At 47.7% G+C, this 19,693-nt stretch overlaps 1 protein-coding gene across 1 annotated transcript in view; it reads right to left on the reverse strand.

Moving 5' to 3' along the window:
• TDRD7 (tudor domain containing 7) overlaps positions 1 to 19,693 on the reverse strand; it is a 47,214-nt gene that overhangs the window by 19,045 nt on the left and 8,476 nt on the right. Inside the window, exons 3-6 of the mRNA XM_050913515.1 lie at positions 18,425 to 18,566; positions 16,737 to 16,954; positions 10,518 to 10,593; positions 9,130 to 9,347 (exon numbers count right to left, since the gene is read on the reverse strand). Of these exons, the coding sequence (XP_050769472.1) occupies positions 9,130 to 9,347; positions 10,518 to 10,593; positions 16,737 to 16,954; positions 18,425 to 18,566 (654 nt within the window). The remainder of the gene's footprint in view (positions 1 to 9,129; positions 9,348 to 10,517; positions 10,594 to 16,736; positions 16,955 to 18,424; positions 18,567 to 19,693) is intronic.

Raw genomic sequence — 19,693 nt, forward strand, 5'->3', positions numbered from 1 at the left:
TCAATAGCTTTCAGGAAGGAAGTGGAGAAAACATCTCCTTGAAATGAGAGTTTCTACTCAGAGAAAGTGTCCTTCACTTTCAAGGTTACATTCACAACTAGCATATGCAGCTATTTTCTGCCATTCTTCTGCAAGGCAGAGAAAGGAAACGTGCAGTGGAAGCTGGCATTTAATGTCAGTGACAGAGTCTCATCATATGTGGCAAACAGGAAAAGTCTGGCTGCATGATTCTTGGTATCAAACAGGTCCTCAAAGACTACTCTAAAACACACTGATCAGAACTAGCACTCTAATTCAGTGAGAATAATTCATCAGAAGTGTGATGCACAAATTATTTCAGATCTGATTTAAATATGCAACACAGAAGCTAGCTACCGTGGCATACGTACCATAGACTACATACAGACACATTTCGCTGACAGGCACCTTAGACAAATGCTTCAATGTGAAGGCAGTTCTCATCTACCTGACTTTCCTCAACAGTACATGAAGTTCAACTCCCAGCAAGCTGGAGCTCAAAGCAGTGAGGAGGGTATTCCTGGCCTTGATCAGCAGTACCTTGCATTTGTACATTTGGCTGACAGCCTCTTTTCTCTGTCAGTGGCGGCCACTACAACTCCAGGTCCCACTGTTTTTGGCAATCATTCTACAGTACAGCTCTCCCCAGGCAATGGTGAGATGCTGCTTTAACATTAACGCTCCACTCCTCCCTGCTCTTCCAAGTAGCTGCCTCTGAAAGCAACAGAGTTTAAGCTACCAAGCTGTTGAATATGCATGCAAAGTAACCAATTCTGGGGAACAAAAACAGACTTTTGCAATGTTCTTGAAATGCTGAAGATCCCCAGTGCACAGGGTGGCATCAGACACAGTAAAGAGCCTTTCCTTACAAGGCTGTGGAAGCCCCTTATGTCATCCGGTTATAGCTTATCCTTGGGATCCACTCCAGCTTTTACAGCTTCTGGTCCGATATGCAATCAATTGTTTTGCATGGGAAACTATGATACCTACCTTCTTACCCTAAATGCCAACAGGACACATTAAAAGGCTTGTCTTCAGCCAAACCTCATGTCAAATGGGAAGCTAGAACAGGACAGGAACAGGACTGGAATATGTTTGCCCAGAAAGGTTGTAGAGTGTCGATTGTTAAAACATGACTGGATACAGCCCTGGGCAACTGCTCATGGTAACCTTGCCTGAGCAGAGCAGTTGCATTAGATAATCTCAAGAGGTCCCTTCCAACCTCAGTGATTCCATGATTCTGTGAAATGTTTATGCAATGTTAGGCTCAGTTCTTCTGAATTTCAATCGAATTTCAGTTATCAGGATGTAAGAACTACCTTCAAAAATTGCAGGCCTCTTACGCTACCAGGGAAGGCAAAATAATTTTGAAAGGCTTTTGATTTAACGGCCTTTTCAGTCACTAACCCTGACAGGTATGTCAGTTTCGTCAAAAGGACCCAGAAAAGATCAGTTATGATATTCAGACTGGCAATGACAACAATAAATTTTGGTGGATTCGTCATGGCAAATACAGAAGATACTTTCAGCCCTTCAACTGAAGTGAAAATTTTCAGATGCCACAATGACTCTGAAACCTTTCTATTTCTAGTAGTCACTACTTCTGTACTTAACTGAAATGTTAAAATACAAGTCATAATGGGCATATTTTTGTATTTTCTTTTGTTGTTAGACTAAAGGATCCTTATTGCCAAGATATCCCTTGTTCAGGTTCAGCTAGTGCTCAGGGCTGGGGTGGTAAGCTCTGCAAAGTTCAGTAGTGTCTTTAGGTTGCCCCCTTCTGCCCATCCTCCTTGCCCTTCCACTTCATTACCTTGTACATCACAGTGAAGATAATTATTCTCCACAGTTCCTCGTGCTTTTGAGACTCTGACTTCTGAAAACACACAGTTACAAGTGAAACTTTGTGATGCAATAAGCCAGCTGAGCCAATCTAACAACTCTGTACTGTTGAGGGTTGCCCTTATTCCTCACATCCTTATGCCAGCACTGAGGATCAGCAGACACCTTTGTCAGCAGTTCTTTTTGGCTGCACTAATTTTCACCTCATAATACAGTGAAGTCTTCCTAAGGGGTCAGAGAAGTGCAAGATTTAACACACAAGTTGTTGCAAGAGTATGTGAAGCAGGAACAAGGAAAGATGCTGTTAAACTGAGTCTGACTTCATTTGGTGGCTCATCATGTTGTCTAACCACTCATCAGTAACACTGAGCTTCAAGAACATGAGTTACAGCCTGTTCTAGCACTGTGGACAGCAACGTTATTCTGGATCTTGTGTCCTCAACTGGCTCATTTCCACATGTACTATGACACCATCTTCTCAGTGAGGCTGATACCAACTGTATTTTGCCCTGCGCTGTACTACATACAACACATCTAGTTAAATTTTAGGCAGAACATGTCTTCTGTTCACTGAACTCCATTCTAAACAGCTAGCGCTGTGTTTCTAGTACTGAGATACCCACTAAAGCAAACTGTCAGACCAAACACTGATCTATTCAATGAGCGTGGCAAAAGAAAGCTAACTCTCATAATGCTAGAGCTCATCTGCAGGAGACAGTTCACAGAGCTTGTGTAAAACTGTGCAAGCTTTCATTCATACATACTACCAGCCACTATAGCCCGCTCCATCATCTCCTCCATGTGCAGAAGTACATTCCAGCTAATAAGAACACATTATCTATTATGTATAATTAGAGCTGAATTTTTTATTCTCTCAAGTCCATTTCTCTGTTTGGAATGATGACTTCTGCTTCACACAGCTTAACTGTGGTATAGAAATTCCTTCCTTGAGAGTAGGAAACTCATCCAAGAGATGAAGTGAAGAACACTAAGCTTTCCTTTACTGTCTAAAACCTCCTCCTCCTCAGAATAAATAGTCAGGCAAATGTTCTCCAGTCTGAGGAGCATTTTCACACAGTATCAGCCAACACAATACCAAAGTGCTTAAGCGCACTAAAGAATATGCTCAGGTATTACGTATTCTTTAGTCATATGCTTATTAAAAAGCAGTAAGACAACTGACTGAGGAATGGTAGATTACTGGAGATGAAACTGGCCTCTGATGACAACAGATTAATGGTTAAACTGATAGGTAGCCAGAGCCAGCAGGATGTTTTATGAAAAAGAACACCTTTGTTCTAGAACTGTTGAAAAGCAACTATATCTCTTCCAGCATAACTGGAATTTCCAAATTCAGAATAGTAGTGTTATTCTTCTACCAGCTCCTTAAGAAATCAGATAGAAAGACTACAAGAAAATTCTAGAAGAAAGTCTAGAAGCACGTATCCCATCTTTCTGCCAATTAAAAGGTGGCTGCCTACTATTCGCTCTTCTCTTCTAACTGCAAGAATGAATTTGGGAAGACAAGTGGAAAAAAAGATGATAGAAGACAGCTTCACCTGACAAACAACACAGGGGACTGACATACTTTGTCATCTTCTCAGGTTGATGTATGAGCAGGAAAAAAGGCCACTACTAGAAAGAAGCCAGCACCAAGACTGGCTGGAAAGGATCAGCTGTGGAACAATTACATACAGGCAGGCTGAAACAGCATGTTAGAAGAGCTGTACTGGGTCAGAACAAAGATGTTCCTAGCCTGACATCCTCTTTGACAACAGCAAGTGCCTAGGAAAAAGCATAGGGTATAGGACAAATGTAGTGATACCTCTTCCTCCCATTTCGGATAGTCCATAGCTCAGGCACTATCAGTTACTGACAGTTTCTTTGGAATGAAGTAGTTCATGACAACTGAGGCCAGGGATCATCCATTCATCAGTGAATGTATTCAGTGCTTTTGAATTCAAGATTATGATCATTCCTCATTTACCTTCTCCAGGTCTCTTATTATTTTATAGCCCATATCTCCATCTTTCCCCACCTAAATCATATAACTTAACTGTTGCTCGTACAGAACACATTACTTATCTTTACCTGTCACCCTTCTGAATCACCCTTTCACTCTCAGTGAGTTATTGTTTGTGTATTTTCTGGGTGGAGATGGGAGGAGCACATCTGATTTTGACATGTGCTTACACAACATGTTTCCCCAGTGGTAGTGTTTGCTATTTTGTTCTCTATTCATGAGAACAGAGACCGGACCGACTTTTCAGGGAAGTTTGCTGCCTCCCTGGGGCCCAAATTAGAGATGTCACCAGATCACTGAATAGCTTAGTACAGCTTTTGGAGTATTATCCACTCCTGCTCTTTCATGTGGGCACTAATGATGTTACAACAAAAAGTCCAAGGTCCATCAAAAGAGACTTCAGGGCCCTGGGAAGAACACTAAAAAATTCAACAGCACAGGCAGTATTTTCCTCAATCCTGCCAGTAATGGGGACAGACTTTGGAAGAAACAGACGAGCCCAAGATACGGTGTCTCCACCAAACTTTGGGTTTTATAACCATGGAAGAACCTTTGAGGCACATGGTATGATGAGGCCTGATGGGATCTATCTGTCCAGAATCGCATCTTTGGTTGTAAGCTGGCGGGACTGATTGAGAGGGCTTTAAACTAGAATCACTGGGGGAAGGGGATGCCAACAGGAGAGCTGAAGGTAAGCCAAGGGTTGGCATGACATCACCTGAGGGTGGCAATGCTAGCAGCTCCTGGGAGCACAAGAGGGCTCAGGAGCACATCTGAAATGCTTGTACACCAACACACACAGCATGAAAAACAAACAGGACAAACTGGAAGCACTGGTCAGTTCCTAAAGCTATGATATCATTGGTATTAGCAAGACTTGCTGGAATGAGTCCCACACTGGAGTGCTGGGATGAAGGGCTACAGGCTGTTCAGGAGGGATAGGCAGGGCAGGTGAGGTGGAGGAGTTGCACTGTATGTAAAGGAGAGGTTTGACTGTACAGCCCTTACAGCTAGTGATGATGTGGTCGAGAGCCTCTGGGTGAGGATTAGGTGGATGGAAAACAAAGGAGATCTTGTAGTGGGTGTCTACTACTGATTGCCCAGCCAGGATGACAGCACAGGTGAGTTATTCTATAGGCAATTAGGAGAAATTTCAGGATCAGTAGCCCTTGTCCTTATGGGAGATTTCAACTTCCCAGACATCAATTGGGAATACCATATTGCTGTGACAAGCAAGTCTGGGAAATTCTTGAAGTTTGTGGAAGGTAACTTCTTGTCACAAGTACTCAGTGAGCAAACTAGGAAAGATGCTCTCCTAGACTTGCTATCTGTGAATAGAGAAGGACTGTGTCAGGGGAGGTTCAGACTTGACATTAGGAAGCATTTCTTTACCGAGAACATGGTCAAACACTGGAACATGCTTCCTGGAGAGCTGGTCGACGCCCCATGCCTGTCAGTGTTTAAAAGGCATTTGGACAATGCCCTTAATAACATGCTTTAACTTTTGGTCAGCCCTGAAGTGGTCAGGTAGTTGGACTAGATGATTGTGGATAGGTCCCTTCCAACTGAAAAATGCTTTTCTATTATGTTCATTTTCAAGTACTTCTTATCACTTGCATTTTTTTGTACTGAGCCAACATTTTCATGACGTTATTATAAATGCCAAGATGTCTTTTCCCAAGCTTAACAGTCCACACAGAAAACAACACTTCTTTAAAGTAATGAGAGTCCTTCCTGTCCGCTGCTGTAGTTAAGTCTCAGCTGCAATTTTATGGGGCAGCAACCTGGTATCAGGAAGTTCCATACTTCTTTGGAGCACCCTGGTCTTTATAACCCTGAACAACACTGTATTATTAGCCAGCTCAACTTGTATTTCCACCCTTTACCAACTCACTTATTACAATCCTGATCAGCATGTGTTCAAGTGTCCCCCCCTGTGGAATCCCACCATGACCTCCTGCCTTTCTGGAGGTCAACCATTTCAGCCTTGCTACATTTCCAATCTTTTAACCAATTATACATCCATGCAAGGACCTTCCCTAATGTCCTAGGACTGCCTAATTCTCTAAAAGCTTGTGGAAGAGAACTCTGGTTTTGAGAAAAGATGTAGGAATTTAGTCTTCTCTTGAATTGCCATATCTGAATTGCCACCTCCTGAATCACTCACAGAGTTCAAGTAAGTGAGGAGCTGCGGAGAGCTGAGCATGTGCAAGGAAAAAGTCTTTTAAACATACATACCACTCAGTAAGGGGGTTTGTAATTAGACTGCAAAGGGAACCACCAGACATGTTGCCAGTACCAAAAGTAAACGGATTATTACTTTTGGGTTATTTGTGACTTCCAAAAAAAAAAAAAAAGAAAAAAAAAACGAACTTGTTTGTTTACAAGTCTGCATCGCTCCCACTCTCATACCTCTGGTGTAACGTTCTCTCTCCCTCAGGGGTTCAGCAGCTTGCATCCCAAGGATTCAAGGCCAAGCCCAAACACAGCAAAGCTACATAACTTTGGCTCAGAATTCTAAAAAAATTGCTAAGTTGTGAGAAAGACTTGTGATAAAAATCTGTAGAAAGATAAGAGACAGGGCTAGGACGGCTAGAATGGGGATCATGAACTGCTCAAAGATGCATGACAAAGTAATTCATCCAACAGAAAGGTGTAAGATTCTGATAGAAAAAAATGTAGGTGGGAGGGTCACCACCAGTCATCACTTTTTTCAAAGTGATGCTTTGTCTTGCTGGAGATGGAAGCAGGCAATTCAGCAACACTGCGGATCTGACAGACAGAGCTGCTGAAGCAGACTCTTCTTCTCCTGACTGAAGCCTGTCTGGACAGCAAAGCCTTTTTGGGTATTATATAAGGGTGGTGAGCATATTTATTCTCAGCCCAATTGCTCATTAAGGCTTGGCTATAATCTGTAAGTGCTAGCCACTACATCATTACTTTGTACTTTTACATTTAGCTGTGCAAAATATGTTGCTACAAGCAAGATGCTGAAGCAAGCTAACCTAAAGAAGGGAGGTAACAGACCGATGCAGATCAAGGTCAGCCTCAATCCTTTGTAGTAGGGTCCTCTTGCCTGAAAGGTGAGGACTGAAAACAAGATTGTCAACCTGCAACTTACAGTGATTTTTGGAGACTTCAGCTCACTAGACAGGAAAACGTTACATTACTGGTGCTTGCAACCTAAACACAGAAATGATCATTTCCCAGAAGTCAAAAATGAAATTCCTTCCTTTCAGAGAGAAGTTTAGGGATGTGAGTTATTCAGAAGTGACACTGTCCACAGTAGAGTCCTCAAATTATGAGCTTGGAGATGCTGAAAGCGTATTACAAGGTTTATTGCCTACTGGTTTGTAACTAAGCTACTACTGATCAGTGTGCATTCAATAAGAGTATGTGCTGTCTCTTTAAGAAGGTACAGAGAGAAACACCAGGCATTTATTCTTTTCTTCTGAGGCTGGCAGACACTCCCAGTGTAAGTACCCAACAAGGCAGAAATAATTCAGAAATTAGTCATGGAAGCATGTTTACTGATACTGAAGAGTACAGTCTGCCCTCTGGCATTTCAAAGGATCTACAGGGCTGTACACCTGCAGACAACTTGTTTGAACCAGGAATAAACACTGATTATTTTTTAAGAGATGTATGGTAGCCTTCATATGACAAGGCCTGGGTCCCAGTTCAAACTTCTCCATGCCAGAGCCATGACTATGGTTTACATAAGTCAGTAAACTGAGACGGGCCTTACAGGCTCATTAACAGTTCTCTACAATAAGACTGACTGTGCCAAGACAACTTGATAGTTCTGATTGTTGTTGTACTGTGCCTGCTGTATTACAATGTTTCCACAGATTTAATGACTGCTTATTTATGCTAAAATGGCTTTATTTGCTGGCTAGAAAGAGACAGACCCAACAGATAACAAGTAAATGGACAATGAACACAGACCAAAGATCCTGGATGAACAGTAACATTTTGTCTGGAACACTAGCTACAAAAAAGACTAAAATTTGCTGCATGAATTAAGTAACTCAAAACGTAACAGCTTGCTCTATGGATAACACAAGAGCTGATCATCAACCACCAAAACCAATTGCTGCTGTCTGCATACGTTACTGATATCTGTAGTAAGATGTCATAAATGCATTTTATATGTGTGTCAGAATACCATACACACATGCAAATGGTGTTATTCCTGAAGAGCAATTATTTAATCTCAGTGAAACTTTTTTTTCGGCATTTAAAGTTATTACACGAGAAAATACTTAGCAGTATGTACATGAAAAGTCACTTCAAGCAGACAGATATTCTCATTACTTCAATACCCTTCTGGTGCCACAGTTTGACAGATGCTGATGAATTTGAAAGTGTTTATTGATATGACTGGCCTGTTAAAGTAAAGCTAAACAAAGCCTTGATGCAAAGTTGCATTATACCCTAAATGAACCATGAATGCAGAAGAAGAGATAAAAGCACAGCAATTGAAGACCCTTAGCCCAGTGGTGATGGCAACTCACATGGCAGACCTTAAGCAGAGGCTCAGCCTGATACCAGCTCCTAATATGAAGGACAAAGACGTCCCTGGTGATCAAGAGGTAACAGACATCAGTGGGGGGAGGCAAGAAGGGGCTGAGCTGTAATCTCTGCCCCCAACATTATCACACTTCACTTTCATCTATTATTGTATCATCAGCCTAACGTACACAGCGAAATTCCATAACCTTGATTTAAGATGCAAGAAAGACCTGTGGATAAGTCTATACAAAGATAGTAACTACAGATAGACCCAAGACTGTTCACACAGGATTTGCTGGTAGCTTATAGATTTAAGAAGAGATGAACTCATCAACACGGAAAAGCATAAAATGCAATGGGGAAAAAAACCAAACACAGCATGGAGCGTGTCATCAGCTGCTGCTTGGGTTGTCAGTGTTGGAGTCAGTTAAAGGTGGCAACTCAGCAACCCGGAGCTCTTGCTCCAGGAGGCCACAGAGGCAGACCTTTCTTCTCCAAAACAATGCTAGTCCAGCCAACAGTGATTTTTTGGGTGCTGTTTTGAAGGCATTGTTACAATTTAGGGGGAGGGGTTGTTGTTCTTTCTTCTTTTCTCTTTCTTTTTTTTTTTCCTTCACTGCTACAGATTGTGAAAGGAAACACAGCACTACATAAAATAACATTTGGCAAATGAACACTCAGAAATCTGCAGGGTACTGGCATCTTCCACAAAAATGGCATTCAATACTTACTGTGCACACATGAGGCCAGTTCTCAAGCTGACGGAGCACTGCTGTGCTAAGCTCCTCCCAGTACATTTCCCGGTAGATCTGTGGCATCTTTGACACCCAGACACCACTGCTGCACTTGCTCAGAATCTCCTTAATGCGACTTTGAACTTCATTGACATGAGCAGAAGAAGGGCCAGAGGCAACAGTATGTGTCTCCGCAATGGATATATTCAAGTTATCTGTTAAACAAAACTATAGCTTTGAAGTAAACATAGCCTTATCAGCAGAGAGAGAGACAAACGATTACCTAAAAATTAAAAATAGGAGCTGCCAGCATAACATCAACTCTAAAATGTGGCTCTCCTGCCCAGCATGGCTGTTTCAGTCACTTCCTATTGGAAAGAGCCATGGAAATCTCAGGCATTTAGTATTTGACCTGAAGCTGAATTTTCAATCACTGTAGTTATTTTCATAAGACGTTGCTAAAAGTTTCTTCCGAAGGGATCCTGGAAGAGATTACAGAACCCTCAGCCATGCTGTTGCTGAGAGGCTGCACTGAGGCAGTGTCCCAGGAGGGACACAAGGTAATTTCTTTATGAGTACAAACACAGTGACAAAGATACAGCAAAACACCCAAGGATGTTCTAAATTCAGACAGATGTACAAAACAGACCAACAATTTGCCTTGCATTCTAAGATACGTCCTGAGGAAAAGTCTGAACCCAGCACCCACCCTTTCTGTGCTACTACATCCAAGGAAGCCCTCCAGCAGAGCAGGGAAAGAGACAGCAACTGTTCAGCTACTTTGGACAGTTTCATACATTGTGTGTAGGAGCAAGGCAGTCATTATCCCAGCTGGAGGTTCACATCACTAGCTTGCCTGCTCCCTCATCTCTACTCCCCTCCTCCCTTTGGAGGAGTGTATTTGCTACCAGACCTGAAGCTTCACAAATCAGCCTGACAGGTCTCAAAGAAAGCAACCATCATTTGACAAGCCCATCAACTGCACAACTGCTGGGAGCCAGGCACGCAGAAGGGTATTTTCTGGACAGCTAGGTTAGTGTGCTGCTTACTCCTCAAAGCCAGGATTTCACTCTCCTGTACCAGATCCCTACCCTTGCAGTGAAGTTAAGCATACTCCTCCTGTTTCCAAGCTATTCACACTAGCTTTGTGATTGGCTTTGACACTTACTACACAAGGATTTTCCTAGAAGACAGAGAGGCAGACAAGTAAACACACACATTTCCCCAGCACCATGAAATCAGAGTGAGGAGGTTCACTCACAGAACTTGGTTTCTCACTCAAACCTATCTTCATTCAAAACAAGTATGAAGATGGATTTTTCCTAAGATGGACACCCAATCTAATGTGAGTAGTCAACAAAAATTTTCTTAATGGGCAAACATACCATTTGAATCTGTGGAAGAGCTTCTGGACAGGTGAACTTGCAACTCCTTTTGAAACCGGGGTGGGACAGTTAGTCTCTTCTCAGACCTAAAATTGAGCAGAAAATTGCTTTAAATCATTCTCCTGCCTCTAAATAGCATTCCATTTGCTTACAAGATCTATACATAAAATAAAATGTATTTCACATACTTCTAGCAGGCCCCCTGCACAAGATCAGGACTCACTATGTCCTGGCTTGGAACACAACCTGATCAGCAGTAACAAGACAGATCAACAGGTGGTTTCTAGTTTTTTCTTATTATCCCGATTATTGTGAGAAACAAAACACACAGTAAAAAGACATTAGCAAAAGGAAAGCATCTAGGCCTAGTAACACAGTTGATGGTCTTACATTTGACACGTTCAGCCTCACTATTTGGTCTTTTATCTGGATGGTGTCTCAGTCTTGCTGTTCAACATGATTATGCTCACCTTCCTGGTAGCCACATCAGAGTCTCCTGAAGGTACTTGGCTTCAGAAGTCAGGGGAACACCTAAAACTACACAGCAACTCAAGGTCTTTTTGTGGACGCTGTTGCTATACTGTTTAACAGATTCCTCTCTGAAGTGCTTTCCCACAGAAAGGACACAAATGTCATGCTTGCAGGTGTTCTTCTGAGGTCCCTCAGAGAGCAGCAGCTTATACTGGGAGCACAGGCAGCACAATGAGCTCCTGACAATGAAGAGGTCACAGCAGTGCGTAGCTCACTAAGACTGTTTGGAAACAATCAGCTGTGGAATAATCACATACACTGCAAGCAAAAGGGAACAAGAGTTGGAGAACTAGTTCAAAGACCAGGACCAAGCACCTCCCAAAGACACATACCCAAGGAAGAACTGCAGTAGAAAAGTCAGGGTGGCAAATGCACCAAAAGAGCTCTCCACAGAAGCATGGCAGGTTGCTGTGAACACTAGGCATGTCCAGACCACAGCAGCCACTGCACATGCACTGAGCAGGCTCTGCAGATGGTCTCTGCCCAAGGGGCCAATAAGGAGAATGGCCACCTCCGGAGTTCAGGGACAACTCTGGAAGAAACCACAAACTTCACCAGCCACAGAAACACCAAGGGGAATTTTCCCAGCTTCATGTGGGCTCTCAGAAGGTAGGACAGGGATCAAGTATGATGCTGAGGCTAGTAGCAACAGGAAGTCGAGACTAGCACAGTATTAAGGTGGTCCTATGTGCCTTTACACTGACCTTTAATCAGAGCAGGTCCATAAATCAGAAAGAGGCCTCCCACATTCACACCTCTTCTAAGCAGCATCTTACAAGATTTAACATGAACTTGTCTCTGTCACCTTTTTGCTGTCCCCATAAGATGAAACTACAGCTCCTCCAACAGCTATGGGGTGTCACTTGTACCAAAAATAATACTTCTGTTCTGGGTCATGTCCCACAACATTAGCAGTGAGGACAGCCACAGCATTTTCCAAAGCAGGAGAGGCATGCCCAGAAGTGCTGAGCAGCAGATTAACTACAAGCACATTTGTAAAACACAAGTGGGACAAGACTCAAAAAGCACAAAGGCAAAGTCACCCCCACAAAACCCAAACACATATTCACACCTTGCACTTGTTGGGTATCTGAAAAGACTCTTCCAACACGCCACCTGCATCACAGGAACACCCTCTACCTTCTGGGCACAGCTCAGATCCCCACACAAAGCAGCAGCACAGTCTCTTCTTAGAAGATGTGCAGTGACTGGCCATGCAGACCCTACAAGAAATCCAGGATCCCACCTCTCTATACATATATTTACCAGTATGGACAACTCCAAGCTGGACAGATACCCAAGGAAAAAAAAGTCTCCTTAAGGGAAGCAGACTCAAAAGAGACTACCACCATTGCTAGGCAGCAAGCAAAACAATCCCATGAGTTAGCCACATGGGCAATGGAGACTGTCCTGCTACTGCTGCCTCCCAGTAGGAATCCATAGCTGCGTTCTAGTCCTCTTTGCCACGCACCATTTCTACCACCTTAAGCCACACATCAGGTGACATGGATGACATAAGTGCAGGGTAAGCCAGCAGGAACTGCAGCAAGGTTTCAGTGAGGAAGAGGGCAGATGTTCCCCTCTTGAGCGATGCCATCTGGAACACCTTGGAAAGGAACCTGGAACAGAGGACTGATGATTCCCTTACGTTGCAAGTGAAAGCAAATTGGATTTGGGATCCTCTCAGTACTGAGAGACTTCATGTGGTATCTTCCTGTGCCTCCTGCTGTGGTTCAACAGCTTCCCATGGAACAAAGTGGTGCTAACATCAGCTTTGAGCCCAGTTATCATCAGTTTCAAGCCCTGCAATCCGACAAGGATCCTGTGATGTGCTGCTTGCTCACACAGACCATGGTAGTTTTATCTCTCCAAAGATGGGATGGAACACAGCCAGACAGTGGCAGGGCCAACACACTTTTCCCCAGCACACAGGTATGGACAACTCAGCTGCCTGCAAGGCCTCCTGTTCCTCATCTGCTAGAAACTGCTCCCAGCAAGAGGCCTCCTAGCCACACCAGCAATAAGAGAACACCTCAGCAGCCCAGCCCTTCACAAACGCCTGACCAGCCATGCAGCCCTGCCAAGCCCCCATGCGTAGCTGTAGCCGAGCAGCCAGTTATGTTTCACTCCCACAGACCACTGTCTCAGAGTGAAGGGAAGGCATGCCCTTCCCCACCTATAGCCTTACCTTGGTAAGGCCCCTGCCATCCACCTCTGCTCTTTGGCCCTTGGACAGCACTATCACAGCAGCGGGGCCAGGTAACGGCCAGCAGCAAATGCTGCCTGCTGGTCCAAGCAAGGGGGTCACCAAGCATCTCAACCTGTTCTCATCCATGCCTTTACTTTCCAGCTTCAAGGACCTCTGCAGTTAGCCTTACTAGCAAGGTCTCTCCCACCTTCTGCGGGTTTGCAGGTCCACAGCAACATGCTCATGACATGAACTTACCAAGTGATTGCTGCTATAAAGACAGCCTCTCAGACCCTGCAATAGTGTCTGCAAGAAGGCCCGGAAGGGCAGCAGGAAACGACCTGGCACAACTGCAGCTACCTTCAGCATCTCCCCCTTGTCATCTGATATGACAGAATGGGAAGGAGAAACAGCCAATTCCCCTTCTACCCAAGACTACGCAGCAGCAAGCCCCAGAAGCTGTGGTCATGAAAATCTCTCAGCAAAACACCACAGAATGCTAGAAGGGTGGGACACAGACTTTGGCAGTCACAGGGGAACTGCTATTTGCAGCCTCACTGTGGGGCTTCACTACACAATGCTGGGTGGAGCACCAAGACCAGCCAGCGCCCAGACAAAGCCTGTCACTGCGAGGACATCCTGCCAAGGCAAGTAACACAGATCTGCCATAGCAGGACAGATGCACAGCAGAGAAGGAGAAATCAAAGACTCTTAGGAGCAACCCTGAGAGCATGGATGTGCTTTGCTATGACTTCGATAAATGGAGGGGCAGGGTGGGTGTCAGAAAACACACCCAGAGAAACTGCACATGGACAGCGCCTCACCCCAGGCTGGGAAATGGGGTAGGGACAAGCTCTGTCACCTTCAGGGCTTCCCTCAGCCAACCTGTGCTGTGAATCAAATTGATCGTTTACCACAAGCAGCCACTTTCACAGGCAAGTGCTGGCACCGCTGCTGGAACAGGGCCCCCGAGTCTCTGCCAGTTACCTACAAGGCTGGTGTGAGCCCGGGATTTTTGGGGATGCTGCTCACATCTCCGCTCATTTGCACACTCTTTTGAGGTCAGGACCTTCTGGCTCGAAGCGGCTTTCCCTCCTGCAATTCCCAAAGCACAAGCAACTACAGTAGGTCTGGGGGCACAAAACATCTCCAGCAGCAAGGACATCAGCCATGGACGTTGCCAGTCCTGCTTCAAACTGGCCAAGTTGAAACAAATTAATCCAGTCACATGGGCCACTACACAACCTTGCATTAAAACAGAATATGATCCTCTTCTCCATGAACCCTCCCTTTAGTATGTCCCCAAGCTAACAGGGCAGCATTTGGACCCTTTGCAACAGCACAAGATGTCTTCTCCTCCAGAACTACCTGGGCCAAAGCACACTTCACCTGTAGCTTCTCCTCCCGAGTAGGGCAGGAACAGACAGCAGAAACAAAAGCAGAAGACTGGTACCTGAAATGAGCTCAGGGGAGCTTGCCAGAGAGGAACAAGATGACAACACAAGATGGAGCACAGTCCATTAGAAGAGCCAGAATAGGGCTGACATCTACTCAATTTTATTTCAAGCATTACAAAGCTTCTACTACTACAAAACACCTTCTGGCCTTCCAGCAACTAACCTGGAGAGAACTAAAAATGCTTTTTTTGCACTGCCTGTCCCAGCATGAAGGATCTCTGCCTTTTAGGGAAGTGCCACTTCAAAAAACCCAATTCATCTGCACACACAGGAAAGGGAAGGCCTGTGCACACCTGCTCCCACATCTGTCACAGCAGGACGGCTTGGCCTTTCTCTTCTCTTCTCTGTGCAGCAGCCTCCTGGACAAAACAGGGAGCAGAGCTGGTGACACGTTTCTCCACTGCAGTTCCACCCAGCTCGCTCAGGAGCAGAAGAACAGGGCTTAGCTCAGTCCACACACATGTCACTAGGAGCTGTGGCGCAGACAGAGAGGCCCATCTCGAGTTTCCCTGCTCCTGCTGGGACCCCGGCCTCACTCCCCTCACCTGCCACATGCACCACGTCTCTCTTCCCTGGCCTCTACCTCCAAACTCTCCACTCCTCACACAGCCACTGCCAGCTCCTCCGGCTTCCTCGCTGCTCCTGCCACTGCTCTCCTCTCGCCCACCTCACCTTCACAGCCTCTGGCTCCTGCCGCCATCACCACCCGCCTCTTAACTCCTCCAAATTTCTGCCTGGACATGCCCAAACAGCTGCTGCTACAGCCACAGCACGACTGCCCATGGACACAAGGAGCGTCTCCTGCCCTCGAGAGGAGCCCTGCCCCAGAGCAAAGCCCCAGCAGATCCACCCGGCAGCCCCAAGGCTGCCACCCCCTCCCCGGGGCACCTGCCCACTCCACCAGCACCAGCACATTGGGGAGCTTCCCAAAAAGCATGGCCAGCAGAGCACTGCCATAGCAAAGGGCCCTTTGCGGAGCAGCAGGAAGGTTACGAGGCAGTGCTATCAGCCGTCAGTAAAACGCTACGCTCTCAGGCACAGAAGCTGAAGCGGCTGCTGCTCTCAGGAGTGCTCTGAGCGCATCCTCATCTCCCCCTCTGGCACCCAGACCCCTGACGCACACGGGACTCAGGCAGGCGACTGGGGCAGGACGCGCCTGCTTTCTGTGGGTCTTCCAGAAAGAGCACGCACCACGGCAGGACTAAGCTGTCACTCTGCTCCGTGCCACTTCACAGCTACGCTGCCGTGGAAGCGGCACACCGCTGCCATTTCCGTTCAGTGCAAGGCTGACTTCTCTAACCCAGCCCGGTGACCTGCAGAGGATTACCACCACAATCACAGCTCCAGCGGACTTAGCGCAGCCACAATGAGGGAACAGCAAACACCTTCTCGCCACCATCAGCTGATGCCCAGGGCGGCTGAAAACAACACAGAAAGAGAAATGATGGGGCAGCAGTTGGGTAAGCCACCTGGATTAGAGAGGCTCAAAGGGGGCTGAAAACCAGCGTGTACCGCTAACCCAGCAAAACTGCAGCTCCAGCCCTCATCTCAGTTCACCCAAACACCGTCGGGCAGCTGCTGGGTCCGAGCACGCCCAGAACGGCCACAAACGCTAACGCTGCAACGGAGAAGTCAGGCAAGAGGTAAAGAGCAGCCACCTGCAGACAACCGTGACCCCGAACACACAGCCTCGCCTGTCACCGACACACAAACCTCCTGCTTTCCATCGCGCTGGCCACAACAGCTCCCTCCTGGGCCCGGGAAACAGCGACATCCCCACGCACCCTTGGTGTGACACCTCAGGCCAGATGTCTCCCCGGAAGACGTGGGAGCAGGTCAAGAGCACAGGGGAGCTACGGCAGCATCCAAAAAGGCAAAGGGTCACCCGTCTCCCTCCTGGGTACCGACCCACCTTCAAACTTCACCTTCTGCAAGGGCGGGAGCCTGGATTCCCACATCCCAAAACGCACTGCTGGCATGGCAGCATCCAAGGGTCCACCACACTTTGCTTCACCTCGCTCGCACACACACACCTGCACACACTGACCTGTTTACCACAGTGACGTGCCTCTGCATGGGAATTTCCTTAGATGGTCCACTCCCAGCGGCTGGAGGCAAGGCAGACCGGGCACTCTCCACAGTGGGTTTCACCACTCCACATGCCACTCCTCTGCCTCGTGGCGGGCGAGGAACAGGCCTCCTGCTGCCTTCTTCTGGCATGCTCAAAGACCTGGGCTGTCGCAAAGTTCCTTTGGGCTTTCCTAAAGAGTTTGCAGATGTAGCCGTGAGTAGCACTCTCCTCCACCCAACCCAAAGAGACTTCAAGCACAGCAGACAACTCCCTCCAGGGAGTCCATACTTTTCCAAAAGACAGTTAAGAAGGATGCTCTCAGCCACAGCCGTGGGCCTCTTTGCTACGGCATCGTGGCTCGCACCCAAGGACTCACAAACCACAATCTCCACTGCCACGCTGCAGCAGGGAAAGAAACACCAGGCCCCTCTCTCCTTACGCTCTCGGAAAAGCCATGTACCTGTGACGTGCCACAACAGGTCACGTCTCAGGTGGAACCCATGGTCACGCTGCCCTTTACCACCCAACGGCAGCAGCAGCTCCCAGAGGTGTAGCACACGCAGCCTAACTCCACCTCCTCGGCCACCTCCTGTGCCGCCACCCAAAGGGTTTCTTCTTCTCTACCCCAGCTTGCAAGCACCTTCCTCCCAAATTCCCACCACACAGCAGAGGTTACCCAATAGCACCTGCGGAGGAACACGCCACACTGGCCTTCAGGCCACACTGGGATAAACAAGCTCTTGGTCACTTGGCTGTTTACTTGCTGGCCGTACCACACCAATTTTGGCGGGCTCAAGCACTTCCGAGGGGTATCGCCGTGCAAGACAGTGAACCAATGTGCGTTTACAGGCAGTGTCGTTTAACTGGGACAGGAGTCACCAGTTCAGCTTCCCAACTAGAGGGTAGACTGCTGGCGTGGCCGCAGGGGAGCAAGAAGCGGCAAACCCTTCCTTACAGACAAGAACAGGGGAATACAAACAAACCGCAAGACCTACTGTTGCTCCAAGCTGCCAGCTCACAAGCAGATGGGCCTCGCCTGGGCCTGATCCTGGGGTACCCCACTGACAGCAACACAACAACAGCACAGCAGTCAGGGAAACCTGACCCACAGGCTCTGGGAAAACACTGCTGCAGCAGCTTACGCAAAAAGGCACACAGGTACACGGAGCAGCCCCTGGGCACCAGCAGTGTCGTGGCACCAGGGCACTTGCAGCAGCAACAGGAGCTGCTGAAATGGCCACACATGATGCTGCGGGGGCTCCTTCTCACCATGAGGGCATGGCTCATCCCTGCCACTCCACAACGGGCCAAGCTCAGCCTCAAACAACGAGCAGGCTCCTTGCCACACCTCTTGCCCGCATCTCAACCATGTTTCTCACAGAAGCACGGGCAGGTGGAAGGGAAGCCAAGCATCCTCCAACAACTTTTTTTTCCAAGATCATCCACATCTCACGTACGTGCTCGAGAAGGGCTTCCTCACTGACCATGGCTTGCAAGCACAAGCACCCTTGTCAACACCACTCCCCGCTCCCAGGAACTCTTCACCGGGACCACGCAACTCATGGTCATTAGGGACGCACCTTCACGGCCAAGACTTTTGCTCCAGCAGCTGCACAGTTCTTTCACAAAGGCAGGCGCTCCACAGCTGCCTGGGGCTTACCTGCTAACGTCACTGGAGACGTGTTCTTCAGCCTCATCTGGCAGTTCACTTGCCGTCCCATTTTCCTCTTGGAACTCCTCTGCCGGGCCACCAGTTGAGCAATTGGCACAGTCTCGCTGCAAGCAACAGCATGGCAAATGACCTTGTTGGAGTAGGAGGGGACAGGGGGGGAAACAGTCAGTGAGGCCCAAGCTCATCCACAGTCCTCAGAAGGACTTGCAACCATCTCCGTGCCTGTAACTGCTGGGCCATGTGGGCCTGGAGGCACTTCAGCAAAGGCTTCAGCAGCAGACACACAACTTGGAGACCTCCCTCTCCTTTCACAGTGCACCTCAGAAACCAGCAAAGCAGACAGCCAGGTCCACCAGAGCCTCTCCCTCACCTTCCCACATTACGTTGGGCCCCACTGCGGAACCCACGTTCTCACTCCCATCCTACAGGCTGGCCATCTTGCTTTACAACACTGGGAAGCCATGGGCTTCCAGCCTGCCCTCGGTCCTCCTGCCAAGGCTCGCCAGGGGCTCTGGCACCACTCTGACCCTGCGGAGCTGGGCTGCCTTGCTCCGCTTACCAAAGAAACAATGCCTCGCACGCACTTTGCCACCCAGAGGAAATGCAAGCCCAAACTGGTGGGCCATTCAGCTGCTAACAGCCTGCAAAGGCAGCTGGACGAGTACTCCTCCAGGGCTCCACAACGACACGGGCAGCCACCCAACAAGCCCCGACTGAAAAACGGGAGACAGGCGTCTCAGGGGCTCTCTCCATCGCTCTCAGCCATGTCCTGTGGTGGTGGCACAGGCTGAAAAAGGGGCCCTCACACACAGCACCACTACCTTCATAACCATGGCCCCAGCAAGCATGGGGCAAGACAGTTCGGCACAGGACAAACCCAGGCACTTGGCCGGCACCTCTCAAATTTAGCAAACAGCACCTCCAGAAAGGATCTTTTCTCACAAGCCAGGCAGGGCAACCAAAGCAGAACCACCGAGTGCCAAGACAAAAAAACAGGCAATTGCTAAGCAGCAACAGCTTGCTCGAGAGCTCTCCTCAGTCTCTCAGGCTGACCCAAACAGCCCAGGGAAATATGTTCCCTAGCCTAATCCTCCCCCACTGAGACTGAGTCTTCCTTGCCCTGCACTTTCCCACTGGGCTCAGAAGCCGATGGCCGGTCGTACCAGTAAAGACCAAGGCAAAGGCGGCAATCAGCGCCTCAGCCTTCTCCATGTCCTTTAAGACCAGGTCCCCATTCCCATTCATCAGCGGACCCGC

The sequence above is a fragment of the Gymnogyps californianus genome, chromosome Z (genome assembly GCF_018139145.2).
Source record: "Gymnogyps californianus isolate 813 chromosome Z, ASM1813914v2, whole genome shotgun sequence".
In the NCBI taxonomy this organism is placed as follows: domain Eukaryota; kingdom Metazoa; phylum Chordata; class Aves; order Accipitriformes; family Cathartidae; genus Gymnogyps; species Gymnogyps californianus.